This window comes from Suncus etruscus, chromosome 2 (genome assembly GCF_024139225.1).
Source record: "Suncus etruscus isolate mSunEtr1 chromosome 2, mSunEtr1.pri.cur, whole genome shotgun sequence".
NCBI classification, from domain to species: domain Eukaryota; kingdom Metazoa; phylum Chordata; class Mammalia; order Eulipotyphla; family Soricidae; genus Suncus; species Suncus etruscus.
In genome coordinates, this window is record NC_064849.1 from 151036409 (window position 1) to 151055580 (window position 19172).

The window sequence follows — 19172 nt, forward strand, 5'->3', positions numbered from 1 at the left end:
ATTTATAGCCCTTTCTCCCTCTTTGCAACATGCAGTGGCATTGTTAGGATGATAAACAGCACTGTCCAATTTTCTGAACTCAAAACACTTCCACTCCTTTTTTAACTGTCTGTGAAAACATTGTCATGTCTACATTTCTTCATCCCCAGGTACCCAAGTGCTGGGAAAGATAATTACCTTGTCATCTTTGTCATCTTCTTCTTCCTCGTCCTCTAACATGTCCTCCAGTACCTACAGACAGAAACAGAAGTCATTTTCATGCTCTTAAAGAAGAGAATTTTGTTCTGTCATTTTGAACCTTTTGGAAATGAAAACTTTATTAACGTTTGAAACAGAAGCACTGAGAAGTGGTAGTTGATCTGCAGAGAGGGATTAGAAAAAATGCTATGTTTTTAATTGATTAAAACAAGAGAACTGAATCTTAGTCAGGAAACCTCATGGGTACGAAATATACTATGACAACTTAAAGAATCTGAAATATGCAAAAGTAAATAAACATTCATTTTAGCGATGCCATTACCCAGGACATTTCCTTTTTACCTGTTCTGCTGTCTCTATTAATCAGGTGGGAGGCAGAAAACTAAGCAAAAAGCTCTGTTATTTGAGTTATGTTCCACAAATTCTAAGATAAAAACCTGCTTGTTCATTAATTTAAGCTGGTGGTCTACAACATAAAGATATATATCATGGCTCAAATTTTAATTCTTACATCTAAAAGTCAATTCTATATTATTTTCTATATTATATTCTATATTATTTTTAATTATTAAATTTTGTGTATTTTCTGAAACTCCAATGTTAGTTTCTCCATGATTTTATATAAGGATAACATAATAAGAATAAGATATGTTTGAAACAGAATAAGAAATGTATTCAGTAATAAAATGAATATATTCAACCCATGTGGGTGCATATGTATACATTTTTAATGACTTTTATTTACTCACTTTAGCAGATGGGATCATTATTTTGATCTTCCAAATAATTTGTTCTTGTCACAATTAATATATAACTACAGGCATTATGAGTGGAACTTATACTGTTTCAGGTGTTTTAATATAGTCTAATATATCTATGCAGACAGAAACATATACACTCCATGAAAGCCAAAGTTTTTTTAATACTTTAAAGGAGGTTATGCAAGTAAAAGCAAAGTTATGATTTTTGATGGCTTTTGATAGTGTATACTTGTAATAATTCTAGTTTTCTATTCAGCCTGTCTCTTCATATCTGAATTAGATTTATAGAATTATGGTTATGAAATAATTTTAAAGTTTCTCTCTGTGTGTGTGTGTGTGTGTGTGAGAGAGAGAGAGAGAGAGAGAGAGAGAGAGAGAGAGAGAGAGAGAGTGTGTGTGTGTGTGTGTGTGGTCACACCCACCAGTACTCAGAACTTACCCCGGACTCTGTTCATGGATTACTTCTGGCAGGACTCGAGAAACCATATGTGGTGCTTTAGATCAAACCTGTGTTAACTGTACCAGGGCAAGCTTCTCACACATTGCACTATTTCTACAGGCCTTTAAATATTCAAAGTTTTCATTTGTTTAAAAAAATGTTCTGGACTATTGTGTGCCTAAAATTCAACTAAATCATGGTGTTTTAATGATAATTTTAAAAAAGAATAATCCAAACATAAACCTCAAGATCTTATGAAATAATATAACCAAAGCAATGATAACTGGGACCAGAGAGATAGCATGGAGGTAAGGCGTTTGCCTTGCAAGCAGAAGGACGGTGGTTCGAATCCCAGCATCCTATATGGTCCCCTGTGCCTGGCAGGGGAAATTTCTGAGCATAGAGCCAAGAGTAACCCCTGAGTGCTGCTGAATGTGACCCCCCCCCAAAAAAAAAAGAAAAAAGAAAGAAAGAAAGCAATGACAACTGAAAAGGTATTTTCAAATTTGTTTTAAATCTTGTATGAAAAGAACAGGACTCTGGTCATTTATTTGGACATACAGCATTTCAAGGAAATTAGCAGCACATTGTTCAATATCTAATATCTGATTGTTAATCTCCATGTATTTGGGAAAATTAACAGAAAATTTTGTGAGTTTCCTGAAACTTCAATGATAATTTGTTTGTGATTTTATGCCAGGATAAAATCATGAGAACTTCCTGTGACCTTCTACATGTGACTTAGTCAGAAAGGACATTTCCTATTCTACCTCCATTCAGCCAGTGCAAAAGCCATTATGCCAGTATATAAATCTCTAGTGTATAAATCTCTTTGTCAAAGGCACACATTTCAGTATTTAATGAGAATAGCAAGATGGGAAATTAAAACACACTAGTCCACCTATACTCACACCAGCCTTCAAGAGGCTTACAATCTAATGAAATTTAGATAGGGGCTATCAAATAATTTTTTCCAAACTAAATTTTATCAAAATTTTAAGCATTCATATTATCAATAGACAGACAACAGTGATGATGATGTAAATGGAGCTTATATGCCACTATTTTAAACTGAGCTTTTTTGCAATGGAGTTTTAAGCAGGCAAAGTAGCCACAACATTTCAACACATTATATTACTTCAAAAGAATATCTTTTTTAATGTGTACAGAAAGTACTTTCTATACTTTGGAGATGGGCTGCACAACAATGTGAAAATTTAACTATAACTGGAATTTTAAGTTCAAACTTAATATTGTCAAAATACACCATTAAAATAATAGCTCAGAAATTAATTTAATCCTTAGAAATTAATTGAATATCTCTAGTAAAATTATATTTCAATTTTAATATTTAGATTATATAATTAGATAGACATATGTAATTATATAATTATCCCTTAAGCTGGAAATTAAAACCTAGGTTCCCCTCCCCAAGGCAAACCTTTCAGTGGAACTGAAAACCAGCTCTATGTCTATTTTATTTATTTATTTATTTATTTATTTATTTATTTATTTATGTTTGCTTGGGGGGACACACTCAATGGCACTTAGGAGTTACTCCTGGTTCTGAACTCAGAAATTATTCCTGGCAGGCTTGGGAGACTATATGGAAAGCCAGGGATCCAACCAGGGTTAGCCACATGCTAGGCAAATACCCTCCCTACTGTGCTATTGCTCTGGCCCCTATATTCTATTTTTTTTTAAAATAAAAAAATATATTAAAGCAGGACCAGAGCTATGGTGCAGTGGTAGGGCATTTGCCTTGCATGTGGCTGATCCAGGACCAACCGCGGTTCGATCCCCTGGCATCCCATATGGTCCCCCAAACCAGGAGCTATTTCTGAGCGCATAGCCAGGAATAACCTCTGAGTGTCACTGGATGTGACCCAAAAATACAAAATATATACATAAAGCATATGAAAGCATGGTGATTATATATATTTGAATAATTATTTTTTGCCAAAATTATTCAAGCAGACTTACATATTAAATATGACAAGGAAAAGAGAAATGAATACTATACTCATATTTCATTGCACACATATACATATTTTAGGTGGTTATGCTTTAGAAAGTGATATTTATATGTTCCTCTCTTTTCAAAATCTACCATTATCCTGAAGATGTTTCCAAGGTTTTGAATGGTGTCAGACTGTGCCTAGCAGTGTACAAGGTAATAAAGGTGCTCAAGAATTAGATGGTAAGTTTAGAGACAGTGGGTAAGGTACTTGTCTTGCATATAGACAACTCAGGTTTGACCCTTGCACTATGTACAGTCCTCTGAGCACTGCCAGAAGTGATTTGTGGGTATAAAGTTAGGAGTAATTCCTGAGCAAAGCCAAGTATGGACAGACTTACTGGCAAAAATTTAAATTAAGATATATAATAAATAAAAAAACATAAGATGGGGTCGGTGTGGTGGCACTAGAGGTAAGGTGTCTGCCTTGCCAGCGCTAGCCTAGGACAGACCGAGGTTTGATTCCCCCGGTATCCCATATGGTCCCCCAAGCCAGGAGCGACTTCTGAGCGTATAGCCAGGAGTAATTCCTGAGCCTCACCGGGTGTGGCCCCAAAAAGAAAACAAACAAACAAAAAAAAGTAAGATGACAAAATGCATAGATTAAAGTATTACCTATTCTTTCTACTTTTGAGCACACTTCCTATTAAAGTTCCTACCATTTATTTATCTCTTAAAAACAAATTAGTTTGCCTGAAAAGGTAACATTCTGTGAAGCAGATTAATAAAGGCAAATATTCAAAAATGTTTTTCCATATTTGTTTGAAAAGAAGAATCCTGAATATTTAACCTTTGTGTTAAAATCTGAAGGTCTCTACTTTCCTCAAATTAACTTTTGAAAACTCAAAATACTATTAAACCATAAAACAATAGCTTAATGTTACAAATCAACTGTGGGGCTGAGTAGCAAGAATGACTCAAAAAGGACCAGAAGCATAGATTTTTCATTTGCAAAACTCAAACTGTTCTACCCAGCACTAGTGGGTGATTGGTTATGCACAATTGCTCAACAAATATGCAGCCAGAATCACCCAATACAACCATTTACTTTCACATTTGGCAGAAAAGTGAAAGGCCTCTGTGTTGTACTTTAAAAGCTCTAGTGAGGGCTTTTCCCCTCCTCCAGTGCCTTTTTAATGTTTCATCATAAACATCTACAAGTGAGGATTTATAATATAGATTGTTTTCTATTGAAGGCTTTCAGCTGCTTTAGAATGTATCTACTATTGCAGTTTTTGCTCAGGTGAGGCTTAAGGAACCTTGGAAAATGGAGATAACAACTATCTCACAGTATTGATTAAGAACTCAATGAGATAATGCATTTGAAGTTATGAGAATAGCATGCATGCTGAAGAAAACCAAAATATGTTAGCTACTAATAAAAATAAAACATCAATTAATAACATCTTAAACATTTTTTACCAATTAAATTATGAATTTTCCCTGGACAAAATATCCAGTATTCCTAATATCCAAAATTTTGATTCATGCTTCACTAGTAATAAGAACCACATATAAAATGTCTAGGTAGAGATATGATTAAATTAAAAATTAAATTAAAAAGATATGATTTCTCAACTATATTTTAGCTTTAAGGGTCCACCGAAATGAATGATCTTGAAGATAAGTATTTCTGTAATGAGACTGTGCTTTAAGACAAGAGTCTCAGTCAAATGAAATGAATCAAAACTTCAAACTACGCATTTAAAAACAAACTGTATATCCTAAGGAGCATTTAAAAATGGTAGAAAATTACAACCTTTACCAGAAAATTCAAATAAAATCTACTATTTAAAAAGAAATTTAACATTTAATTAAGTAGAACAAATAGGAGTCCTAGTCTCAAATTCTAGCTTTTTCCTCTTTAAATAAACACCAAACAAGTAATACATAGTTTTTTTTATGAGTATGCAAAGTCCAGTAGCCCCAACATTTGTCAGCAGTATTTTAATAATAACAAATTTGCAGGATTTCTTTGAGGGGAGAAAAATAAAGAGTGACAGAAAAAAAAATGTATGTGTTAGAAAAGATGCAAAGTTGGTTTCTTTTCTTTCTTTTTCTTGAGGGGGAATATTTCAGATCCACTCTAGAATTCTCTTTCCAAATTATGCTTTCTGATACCTTGCTTGAAAGCAAGTAGTATTAATCAAACAAAGGAAGGGCACTAGGGAAATCAGAAAGATGTAATGCAAGCAGTTAAAAGTGACATGACCTTCTGTAATGTCGCTCGTCACAGACGTATATGCCACACACTGGAGGAAGGTCTTGAAAGAAACTGATTCTTGGTACTATTCCTTGAATATAATACTAATAAAGATGACATTTCAAAAAACACATGTAGAAAATGCAGTTACATTACAGCTGAAAAAAAGCATCTAACATTTTAGAAGCAAAATATTTATCTTTTTCTATTTAATATTTGCTGAATACTTAGAATGATCAAATATATATGGCTGTACATTTAAAAAATCTATTTTCAAAGTAAAATCACATCTGGTTTTATCACTACAGATTTTATAGAGTTGAATGGAGTGCTTTTAATATTACAAGATTTTTAGACATTATTAAATACTAAACATGTATGTATTACAAGGAAATAGAATTTCATTTGACTGAACATGTTAATAATTATAATCTGATTACAAATCTGACAACATTTTCAGAATTATTCCACCAAAGACATTTAAGAAAAAGAACTTGAAAAAGGCAAAAAGGAAAAACCCATATAGTAAAGACTCTGGAAAAGAATATATGTCATTAGTTAAGTCACCATGGAACAGTGGGTACTATTTATTGCTTTTATCATCATCAATCTGGGTCAAAAAACTGAAGTTAAAAAATGAAGGCTAAAAGAATATATGAGTAATTCTTAAAATAATTCATATTATGATTTCCCCCAGGATATTTCACATATTATGATTCATTTTTTTTAAAAAAAAAAAGGAATCAAAGGAATCTTAGTTATTACACTTTTAAGTACTGAGTATCACAAAGCTTAAAACCCCTCAAAGCCCAAACTGATGCAAAACAATTTCTTTTGTAGGTTTACTTTTTTCCTTTGGAAATTATCTTTGAATTAAATAGATATTTTGCTATGTTCGAAATGAGTTGTTGCACAATTCAAATTGGTTCACTCCAACATGGTCTATAAAAAAACCAACATATTTAAATTAAAGAAAAAAATTGCTGTTGGCCAGATGTGCAAAGGCAATGTTAAAAAAATTAAAGAAAGTTGTCACAAAAGGAAGAAGTTTCAGATTTAATTTCATATTCATAGATCATCCAAATGTGTACAGATGCTTAAATTTGGACACATTACAAACTAAATGCCTATTCCTACCCTAGAGATACAGAGGAATTCAGGGAGAGTAATGGTCGCCAACATGGTCTGGAGTTCATTTATACAATATTGTGTGTGCAAAATCCAAGTCAAGCATGCATTTATACCCCATTTGGGTATATAATATGTGCAAATATAATAGGAACTTAGCAAAAGTCTATGGCTTTAGAAGATGCAGAGAGCCACTTAGGTTTTTTTCAGATCACTGTAAAGTACTGAGGTCGGGATGAAGTTTCTGTGGTCAATAGCATCATTCTATGTGTGCTTGTGTTGTCATTTTCGGAAGGCATTCTTCCTACAAAGATTCTAAAAGAGCATTTGCAAAATGAATGGTACAATTAAAGTGCACATATAATTTACACCACGTTTATAAGGAAATAAAAGCTCATAAACGGGTCTGAGGTATACAGTTTCATCTAGGATTTCTCAAAAGTAACTATATGTATGATGGCTGCTTGGTTTGATTTGTGCTATTAAGGATTTGACCTTGGAGTATTTCAGCTACAGCAGTCATCAAGATAACTGAACCACTAGATGTAATAATAATTAGTGTGATAGACTTGCCAGCGAGGCTGAATATACTGCAATACAAAAGAAAGCAGACTAAGAAGAAAAGCATTATTACTTACTGCTAAAAGACTTCCTGATTTTTACAGACACTCAAATACAATTATTTCATCTTGCAGAATGCATTTCCTTGGCTCATTCTGGGAAGTGCCATGTTGTAATTTAGTCTGATTCTTAATAGGAAATGTGGCTTTAATGTGGCTATCAGATACTTCTGATGCATGCCACTGATTACATATAGTCTGTATCCTTCATCATCAACAACAGCATTATTTGTGGTATAATATGCTTTACAGTAAGGTGCAAGGACAGTAAATCTACTTTACTAGCCAAGAGTATGCAACTTTTAATTTTTTAAGTGGCAGCTTAATATGCAGAAAAACCCTTTCATTAAGAAAAGATAAAAACTATCCAATATAAACTGTATAATCAGTATAAGCATCTTAAGTGCATTTCTTTTATATTTCCTTCTCAGTATTCTTACATATACGTTTTTAATACCTACACAAAACACTGGAATGGAATGCTAAATGTTTATTTGAACTATGTCTCCATCTAAAGGCTTCACTCTGTATTGTATCTTTTACTAGCAAGGAACATGCTAATTTTCATGTTTTTAGAGTACTACATACTAATTCAATGGAATAGGAAAAAGTAGGCCAACTATTAATAATATACAATGTACCTCTTACTTATTTTTAAACCATAGCATTATTATTTTACAAAATAAATAGAGGCCAAAAAATCAAACTGATGAGCTTAGCAAATAAAATTAAAAGGAACTAAATTTACCACTAAGCTATGTTAATGCAATTTGATGTTTTAAAAGAAAAACATTTTTGTACTACTCAGAACTTGATTTTAAATAAAAAGAAAATTATTTATGCCATTAAATCTCTTAGAATGCCAAATTTTGTTCCAGAATCATAAATGTTTACCAAAAAAGCACAATTCTGAATGTTTTAGATTTTATAAACAATCTTAAGAATTTTTATCAAGTTTCCAATTCAGAGTCTAAATTATATTAAAGTATTTCCTGCAAAGCAAGAAGAGAAAGCTGCAATGACCTATAACAGAACTATATCCTCTCATATTCTTCAAAATGCATTTTGCTCTAACCCCATGAGATCTGTTTGGGTGCATTAAAATTGCAATAAGCAAGACGTTCTTTTCCAGGCAAAAGTACAATTTAGCACATATAATGCAGGTAAATGCTACCCTTTTAGAACATTAGGGACCTTTAAAGAACAGAATTTGAAAATAAAAACTCACTTATCTTGGAAATTAATGCTAGCAAACTTTGGAGCCATACTATTCTGCTTGGTTTAATTGACTTTGTACCAAACTTCCTATTTTAAGCAATTTGCTAGAGGAAGGAGTTGGGGTGAGTAAAATAGGTAGACATTTATAGAAAAACCTACTCCAACACTAATTGTTTTTTCTCATTTTTTTCCACTTACGTCTTGAATATTTTGAGACCTAAGAACATGGTGTGAGAAATATATAAATAAATTATGTTTTAAATAGCAAGAAATCCACATGATCAGAAAACATCATTTATAATCATGTATTTTCTATAAATAATGATAAATATTTTAGTATGATTTGGGTAATCAACACACACAAGAAAATTCAGGGGGGTTACACCTACACTGAACTGTGAAAAATGGTGAATTTTAGCTGAAAACCTTAAATCAAAGAATGGTTTCCAAACCTTATACAAAACCTCCAAAGCTGTTTTACCCCATAGAAGGGGAAACATGCCCTGTCCACTTATCATTCTGCTTTATGTAGTGTACTGTGTGATTGCTAAATTAGTGCATAATACATTTATAATATTTATAGTACCAACATTTAGTTAAATAACCTTTATGTAAGATTTATGTTGATTTTTTTATTTCTAGCTTAATGGCAAATTGCAAGAGCATGTTTCATAAAGATAATTCCCATTTAAATTCATCAGTCCATTAAATATTAAAATTATGTTTCTGATGCAATTGAGAACAAATTTGTCCAGCTTCAGCGATTATTTGCACTCATAAAAATTAGGCTTGATTAATAAAATTTAAATGCTTGATTAAGTTGACATTTTCATGTTCTATTCTGATTTATTAAAATCAGTCCTTGCCCAGACCTGGTTTGCTAGCCTTGGCTTATCTTTTTCCTTCTCTAAGTCTAAGATTGGGCTATTAGGAAGGGGCAGTTTGCTTTGGACTCATGAAGGGATATGCTCTGTTTGCTTCTGCTTACGTTGACCTTTGTTTTTAAATGATGGGCATGGTGAAGAATAGCATTATAATATTCAAGAAAAATAATTCTTTAAAATGTAAATATATATAATCTATTAGTACAAATACATATTCAAATGTAAGTGGTGTATATGATAACAATTCTATAAAATCCATTTGCCACAAAGCTTTATTTTGTGGAAAATTGCTTAAATTGTTCCATTTGCATTTTTGTTGAAAATATAGTTTTAATATGGGGGACTTCCATGTACATGTGTGTGTGTGTGTGTGTGTGTGTGTGTGACAGATACAGAAAAATGCACTGTAGCATTGCTGCTGTCTTTGTCTCAAGCTCAAAATCAACAAGGCATATTGGCCATGAAAACCCATCCTCTTCAATAAGACTTATAAGGGATCTCTTCGACAGGTATGTGATCTTTATATAATGTTTTAAACCCTCATCAAAATTGTTTGTCTTATTTAATAGGTGACATGGATCTAATAGCCATTATAAATCACTGACAATTTGTTTAACACAATGTGTTATTCTGCTTTATTCCCACCCAGTTATCCCAAGGGAAATAATAATCCCAATTTATTGGTGCGGAAACTGAGGTTTTGGGGAAGAAATACATTCATATAGCTAATACGTCTATCTCTAAATTTCAAAGCTTAACACGAACCAACTGGCAAGGAGGCACTAGCAACACACATCTGGTTTTGATTGATTTTAGTTTTTGCCCTCTCTAAGAGTGCTCAGACCGAGGCTCTGTAGACCTAACATTTAAAATCTTGGAGGCTTAATGGGGCTGCACCTGGAAGTATTAGGAGCAGTGCAGGGACTGAACAGAGCCCCAACATAAAAGTTGTGCTCCCCATCACTTGGGCTACAACCCTCCTTTCCTTTGTAAGTTATCAATACAAAAATCCCTTCCTCACACCTATATTATTCGCAGCACTTTTTACAATAGCCAGACTCTGGAAACAACCAAGATGCCCTTTAACAGATGAATGGCTAAAGAAACTGTGGTACATATACACAATGGAATATTATGCAGCTGTCAGGAGAGATGAAGTCATGAAATTTTCCTATACATGGATGTACATGGAATCTTTTATGCTGAGTGAAATTAGTCAGAAGGAGAGAGAGAGTCACAGAATAGTTTCACTAATCTATGGGCCTTAAGAAAAATTAAAGACATTAAAATAATTCCCAGAGAAGTGGGCTGGAAGGACTGGCTCAAGATATGAAGCTCACTACAAAGAGTGGTGAGTGCAGTTAGAGAAATAACTATGCTGAGAATTATCATAACAACGTCAGTGAGTGAGGTATATAGAAAGCCTGTCTCCAATACAGGTGGGGGGTGGGAGAGGGAAGAGATGGGAGCATTGGTAATGGGAAGGTTGCATGGGTGAAGGGGGGTGTTTTTGTTATGACTGAAATCCAACTACAATTACGTTTGTAATCATGGTGTTTAAATGAAGAAATTTTTAATAAAAATTTTAATAAATTTTGCATGCTCTGTACCAACATATTTCATGCAAAGCTGAAAAAAATCATGAACATAAAAACCCTCAGGGTTATTGGTCTAATAATAGTTCTGATTTATAAACAGTTTCTTCAAGCAGATAAAGACATATCATTTTGTTTCTACTTTTAGAGCCTTAATTGAGGTCTTGCAATTTCTTGTCACCTTTCTGAACCAGCAACAATAAGTCTCCACAAATATCATTTAGAACCCTCTGCCAGCACCACCCACCACACAGGACATGTTGATCAAGACAAATAGTGCAAACTAGTCACAGAAGTGACTATGAGTCAGCAGAAGTGTTTCTGTTGGCCCTACATCTTATATCTGTCACTACAATGTATTAAAGAGCTTAGATACAAATGAAGAAAAGGATAGATAATCTTTTGGGAAAAGCAAATAGAACATCTTCAAAATATGAAGAATATCTATATATATCTATATCTGTATCCATATCTATATATCTCCATACTCCTGAGAACTGAGTTTCAAATGGCATCTTTTTTTAATCTTCCTTCAGTTACATAAATGATAAAATTGCGGTGGCTAACTTTAATGAGGGAAGCACAGCTAATAAAACTATTTGAAATGGGCCCGGAGAGATAGCACAGCGGCGTTTGCCTTGCAAGCAGCCGATCCAGGACCAAAGGTGGTTGGTTCGAATCCCGGTGTCCCATATGGTCCCCCATGCCTGCCAGGAGCTATTTCTGAGCAGACAGCCAGGAGTAACCCCTGAGCACCGCTGGGTGTGACCCAATAACTAAAAAAAAAAACTATTTGAAATATTGGTAAATATTTGGGTACAGTACTTTGGAGAGCATCTAGTTGGTAAATTTCTTAGATTCCTGAGGTACTTTGGCAGTTATTAAGTGAGTGTTTCATTGATTTTTTTTTTTGTTCCAGAGGCATGTGGAGCTCAAATGAGAGCTCATAGGGGTGAGACTTTTAGATTTCCTTAAAAATTGCTGAAAGGATCCAGAGCAATAGTGTAGTGGGAAGGATATTTGTCTTACAAGTGGTCAACCTAGGTTCAGTTCTCAATATCTCATATAGTTCACCAAGCTCGGTCATTAGTGACTCCTCAGTGTAGAGCTAGAAGTCCTGAGCACTTCAGAGTGTCTCCCTCCAAATAAGAATGCCAAAATAATTCATTTGTTCCAAAAAGTAGTGAAATTTCAGGGCAGATATTTTATTAAATAGTAAAAAATAGAAGAGAAATATAGTTCAAAAAAATTTTTTTTTGGTTTTTGGGTCACACCCAGCAGCGCTCAGTGGTTACTCCTGGATCTATACTCAAAAGTTGTTGCTGGCAGCTCGGGAGACCATATGGGATGCTGGGATTCGAACCACCATCCTTCTGCATGCAAGGCAAACACCTTACCTCCATGCTATCTCTCCGGCCCCCAAAATTCTGAAGTATATGTTGCTCAAGAAAAAAAATTTCCCAGCAAAACAGAGTAAATGTAGGGTAGTGGTAGAGCATAGGCTTAGCCTATGCAAGACCTAAAGTACTATCCTTGGCAGTGCAATACCTCCTGAGCACTAAAATGGGAACCCTTATTTTTAAAAAGTTGATGATTCATGACTGAGGTTTTCGTTCAGTGGTAGAATATAAACTTTAGTGTATGAGTTCCAGATTTGATATTCAGAACCAAAACAAAATAGCTCAAGAACCAGGATCAGTTTTATGGCCTAAAAAGACAAAGAAAGAAAGGAAAAACTAGACATCATCTCATTATCTTTTACATTTCTAAATGTGTCTTTAGAGAATCTGAACATGGTAAATGGTGAGAAACATTCAGAAAGATGATGAAGGACTAATACAAGTATCTATTACATGTCCTTGGGCAACTACCACCAGCTTTAAATTCAAAGTCATTCTCCTGAGTCTTAGTAGATCTAAAGCAAAAAGTTTGCCTTCCGGTGAGGGAGATCTTTAGTAAATGGCCTTTTAAAAATAGAAGTGTTTTCCTTTACATCTCTCTCTATATGAACTGACAGGTCACGTACAGGTAACACTCATCTTCCACCATTTTACAATTTTTATCTTTCCAATTTGAAATTTTGCTGCAGTTTGAGAATAGAGTAAAAGGATAACCAATAAACCACAGAAGTATTAAAAGTAAACAGAGCTACTGAGTAAAAGGGACCAACTGATGGTGAAATAAGAGCTAAGGTTGTAGAAGAGAAAGCCGCTTTTCTTCCATTTACAAGATATGTGCTTACATCTGCTAACTACACATATCAGACCTTTACTACTGTGCCTTTTATATCCAGGGATTCAGTTCCATTTCTCTCTCTCACTTATTTCCCAAGAAAAAATAAAATGTTAGTTATCCTGACACAGGGTCAGAATCAATAACTTTAAATTAATTAGAAATAACTAAGCATAAAACATTGACACATCTTTTCCTGGAAAGATTAGACAAAAAATATTCATTCAGCAAAAAATTTTGAACAACCATTATACTGTTACATGAGATATATCTCTTTGTACTGTGATCATAGAAAAATGGAAGGAGCAATTAGAACTATTAATGGCAGGTAAAGAAAACCGATGTGAAAGGATTATTACAATGGATTGTGGGTATACATTGGAATTTACAAATGAGTTCATTTGACCTCTTAGAGAGGAGGTTGCTTAAAGTCGACTTGAGGCAAGACTGGAAACTATGTCAAAGACAGTTTTCCAGAAGAAAAATAATTAGTGATTACTCAGGTTACTATGCATAAAATATTAAAAATCTAATTGTGATTATTAGTGTTAACTCTCAAAATATTGCAGATCCATATATTATAAAAACAATGTTCTTTTAAGATTTGCTAAGGAAAAAGATTTACTTAGAATTTTCTTCAGAATATACTTATGTGACATAAACTGCAGAAATGAACATTACTAAAATAAGTGACTAGAAAATTTATGGTTACTCATATGTCAAAAATGATACAGTCGGGGCCGGGCGGTGGCGCTAAAGGTAAGGTGCCTGCCTTGCCTGAGCTAGCCTTGGACGGACCGCGATTCGATCCCCCGGTGTCCCATATGGTCCCCCAAGCCAGGAGCAACTTCTGAGCACATAGCCAGGAGTAACCCCTGAGCATTACCGGGTGTGGCCCAAAAACCAAAAAAAAAAAAAAATGATACAGTCATTAAAATCATGTGGAATTCAGTAATTTGAGGATACACTTTTAGATGTACTTCTGAATGTAAAAAGCAGGTGAACTAATATTGATTTGGTATTTTGTTATAAATATATATAATAAGCCAGAAATACATATTTATATGGCAAATATATTTTACTTTGGGCCATACCCAGCAGTGTTCAGGACTTATTCTAGGCTCTGAGTCCACTCTTAGTGGTGCTTGTAGGGACCATATGTGATGCAGGAGAACAAACTGGGTTGGCTGCATGGAAAGAAAATGTCCTTACTCACTGTACTATTATTCTGAGTTCCAGATATTACTGTGTCACTACAGCAGCCAACATTCCCTGACTCCATCCTCTCTGAGGTATAGATCCCTCCCACATCTCTCAAAAGTACCCTTTTCCCCTGGTGGAATGCCCTCTCTTCCCCTCCTTATCTGTGGTCTACCATCTGTTTGAAACAGTTGCCCAGAGGGAGATACCCGAGGAGACTGTATGCCCATCAGAGAGTGTCCTCACTGGCAGTGCTCTGCCGTGGGTACATTCTGTAATAGTTAAACCCTAAAACTATAATACATGATTCCTGTAATAAGAAATTGAAGTGCTCCAGCCCCCTGCAGCCTTAATGTACCAAACCAGCACAGGCCCAATATACATACATATATATATATCAGTCTATTGAGACCAGAATGACCCAGAACTAGAATAGTACTTGCATGTCCATAAATTGGAGCCCCCACCTGTGCCACCTCTCAAGTCTTTAGAACAGACTTTGAAGGGAAGGCAGAGAATACAGTCACTTTGAGTTCTTTAGGCCTATGGTTCTAAGAGCCTTTTTGAGTGCCAAAACCTCTCTGACGTTTGCTGGTCTTCTGAGTAGAAAATGGCTTCTTATTTTCCAGTAAAGAGAAGACAAAAGCGCCCTGGAAGGGTTTAGTTAATTACTTTTTTCTCTTTTTTGATGGCAGGAAGAGAGGACTTTGTTCACACACAGAGCATGTGCTCTACCATTAAACTATATCCCTGATGGTAGTTTATTTCTGTAACACCCTGGGTGTTCTATTTATTACCCCCATCCAGTTTTTGTTTAAAAATGCTACAGTCTCAAAAACAAGAAACAACTATCAAAACTAGGTAAAAAGACCCTTTTAGAATATAGGTGAGAGAAAGTTGAGGTTATGTTTTGGGTGGTGGCTGTTTTAGATTTGTCTTCTTTGTCATATTTGAAGATGCAGAAAGAACAAGAGCAAAATAATCAGAATTTAATTTCAAATTGATCAGTTGTCTACAGGTCTTGAGGCAAAAATAAAGGGTACCACAAGATGACACTAACAGCAAAATACAGGCCACCCAGTTAAAGGAGAATTTCAGATAAAAAATAAATATTATTTTAATATAAATACCCTGTTGTTTATTTAATCTTCACTTGAATGGAGCACCTGTATTTGTATTTGCTTGATTTGGTAGCCCCAATTTAAAGGTGTAGTCACAGACCTTCAGAAGTTGGATATTGAGGCAAAGTGAAAATGCAACCTGGCAGTGGTGGCAGTGGTAGGAATGTGTCAGAGAAAAGTGGAAGCTGTGGATGTCCAAAAGATAGTTTCAAAGAGGTCATGGAGATCTGGAGTGGTAGATGTGTGGAGTCACAAGTCTATACAGTGAATGATGTCCTGGCAAAACTAAGCAAGCAGTGAGCATCTTTGAGAGGGGTAACAGAGTGAACTTTTCTACTGACATCTCCTTGGCTTCTGTTTTCTGCTTTCGACTAGTGATTGTGCTAGAAAACTAAAGGTCTGGTTCTTTTCATGGTCCTGTGATTTTTGCAAGCTGGTAACCTTCTGAAAAAAATTGAGAAAATTGCTGTTGAAATAAGCAGGAAGAAGAAAAGAGTGATCATCCATTTTTAGATGTGTTTACAGGCTGTATGACTCAGTGCTGCTTCTGTTAAGAGCAAGTGTGTGGTCATTTTTAGTGCTGAGATAAAAACACAGGAGGCTGTGATCTGTGCTGCTTTCTGTGAATGATAAGTCTGTCCTGAAACAGAGAGGGTTGAACTGTACATGCACAGTAGACTTGCATCTGGAGTCTTCTCCCCTTGCACAGCCTCAGCTGTCGCCTCAGATTTTGTAGGAATATTTTTATTAGTGTTCCACTTATTTAAATATTTCAGCATGGGTTTCTCATTTTGAGAGAGATTTCTATGCCCAGTAGTACTCAAAGCTTACTCCTGATTCTGTGCTTAGGGTTCAGTCTTCAGTAACTCCTGTACTCTCTCTCCTGCCCACTTTTGCAATTCTTTGGAACCGAGAGCAATAATAGAGAAAATAAAAAATAGATTTGATGTAGAGACAGATTTTCATATTAAACAAACATCAGATGTTTCTTGAGTTGTGCATTTTCGGGTAAGCATCCCAAACTTTTCATAAAGCTGCATTTATGACAGGAAAAATCCTTTTCTCAATGTATTTTTTTTCAACTGGGAAGAGGTTCTTTGGGTATAACTGAAACAGCCTCTCAGCAAGTAGCAACATGCAGTACTACACTATAGGGGGAAGAAGAAGCATCAATAACTTTGCCGTCTGAGAGAACTAACAAAGCATTTCAGTATTTATAATAAAGTAATTTAGCAAGCCAGATTTTGGCCCGATTTGTATCACAATCAGTTCATGAATCAGAGAATAATTTCATTGATTCACATGATTTTCAGTCTTTTAATGCCTCCATTTATTAGGTAACTGAGATAGCTATGTGGGAGGACTATCATGACAGTAAAATGATTGTTCTTTTAAGTGTAATTAAAAAAACAGGGTTGGAATAATTTTTGTATGTCAAAGAAATTCAAAGACTTTCTTCACTAGTAAGTAGGATTCTCAAGCTTTGATTTACTCTTTACTTACTTGCCTGCATGGAATGAAATTTGTTTTCCAGGCCCTGTATGTGTGTTAATTTAATTTAATGGAGTTACCTGCGAACAAAGAAATAACCAGCTCGAATTCTTGAGAGGGGTCCCTGGATTACTCACTCAGAGAAGGAACTTGGAGGCACTGGGACACAAATAAAACTCTGGGTACTTAAAACTGATTGCTTGTGTGAGGTATGAGCAAACATGTACAATGAAAATAAACTGGAGCCTCAAAACAGAGGGAATCTGCATTCTTATATTCTGTAGAGTTGAGTACTCACCCTCTGATTTTGAATTTCCTCATTTTTAAGTGGGGGATAAAAACCACTGTAGAAAAATTTACTTGATACCCTTATTTCAAGAAATTAAAAGAAAAATGTCTCTAAATGGTTTAATAGGATAACAAATATTACAGAATTTTTTTTACTATCTTCTTTATTTCCCTGAACAAGAAAAAGGGAGAATGTGTGTGTAGGGAGATAAAAATGAGTGTTTTCCATCAATTTGCTTAAAGTTAGAGTTAGTATTGCTAGTTATTCTGAAATTTAAAAATAAAATTTGTCCTTAAGGTGTTCATGGGGAGATGAAATGTAACAAACAGAGCCCCAATAGGAAATGTGACTAATTGATGCCACAGAGTACAAATTTCAGAAAGATGGGGCTGTATACCAATACCCTTTCTGGAAATTTCTCATGTTGTACTATTTGGATAAGCTGTTTAATTTAACTGCCTTGTTTCTATATATCTATCATGTCCTATTGGCAACAGACCCCTAGTTTGTTTGGCCATGCTGTGCCCCTGCATCATGCCAGGTTCCTTTGCTTACACAGTTGAGACAGGATGATGGTCACCTTGGCTGGGATTCCTTCTTCTGGAGAAGGAATTAGTGCATGATGAAAAAAGTGTTCCATTTAGTCCCAGAGTATATAAGGATTTAGTCATTTTTAACTCATTTCTTAACTTTTCTGGGTATCTGCTCTCAACAGAAACATTTCTGTCCATAGTACTTATAGTGTGAATAGTGTGGTAAGCAATTGTGGGGTGGGGGAAGGAATTATTCCCAGGTATGGAGTGATAGGTCAGAAAATGAGAACCATGTCAGTCCTACATTTATATCTCATTTATGACAGATATACTGAAAGGAGTATATATTAAATGATTTTTCTTAGAAAAATCTAGTTTTTGAAGTCATGAGGGGAATCATAGAGGAAAACATCAGAAAAGAAGAAAATCCAGTATTGCTCTTTTTTTTAACAAGTGGAAAACAGCAGAGGTGAAATATCATTTCTGATGACATCTATTTTTGGGGGGTGCCTAATTCTATAGACTTGAATCCACAGAATCAATCAGTCTCATGAATGAGGGTTTCCTCATTTCATCTTCATTGGGTTCAACTAAATAAATGCAGTCAAACTTTCTGCATGCTGAAAGATGACATTCCATTTTTCTTAATAAACTAGTGTATGCACCATGGTGGGAAAAATTTAGGAAGGGCTTTAATACCTATGTTCTAAAATCACTTAAAAAAGAAAGTTCTGCTTTATAAACAATAAACACACATAGAAATACCATCCAATTTCAGTAATAATCATAGCTATCACCAACCAATATGCTGAAAACAAAACTTTTTCTTTATCAATTTTTATTTAATTTATTTTTATATATAAAATCTTTATTTAAACACCATGATTACAAGCATGATTGCAGTTGGGTTTCAGTCATAAACAGAACACCCCCCCCTTCACCAGTGCAACATTCCTACCACCAATGCCCCCCCTCCTTCCCAACCCTTGCCTGTTTTTGAGACAGGTATTCTACTTTTAGCCACCTATTTATGGTTCGTATTTCATAGTGCTTATTTTCTCAAATCTTTCAATGTCTTAAGTCATGGGAGTTTTATTCAATTTTCTCTTTTGAAAGTAATATTAGTATTTTTTTTCTAAATTTTTATCCTAATTCAATTTTGCAACTAAAACCTCTGTCTTTTTATATATATGTATGCTATATATAACATACATATATATATTAAAAGTCATAGTATATATAC

The 19172-nt window shown here is 34.6% G+C and overlaps 1 protein-coding gene across 1 annotated transcript in view; it reads right to left on the bottom strand.

Annotated features, from left to right (window-relative positions):
* MCTP1 (multiple C2 and transmembrane domain containing 1) overlaps nt 1-19172 on the bottom strand; it is a 397320-nt gene that overhangs the window by 90126 nt on the left and 288022 nt on the right. The window contains exon 18 of the mRNA XM_049769129.1: nt 178-231. Within this exon, the coding sequence (XP_049625086.1) occupies nt 178-231 (54 nt within the window). The remainder of the gene's footprint in view (nt 1-177; nt 232-19172) is intronic.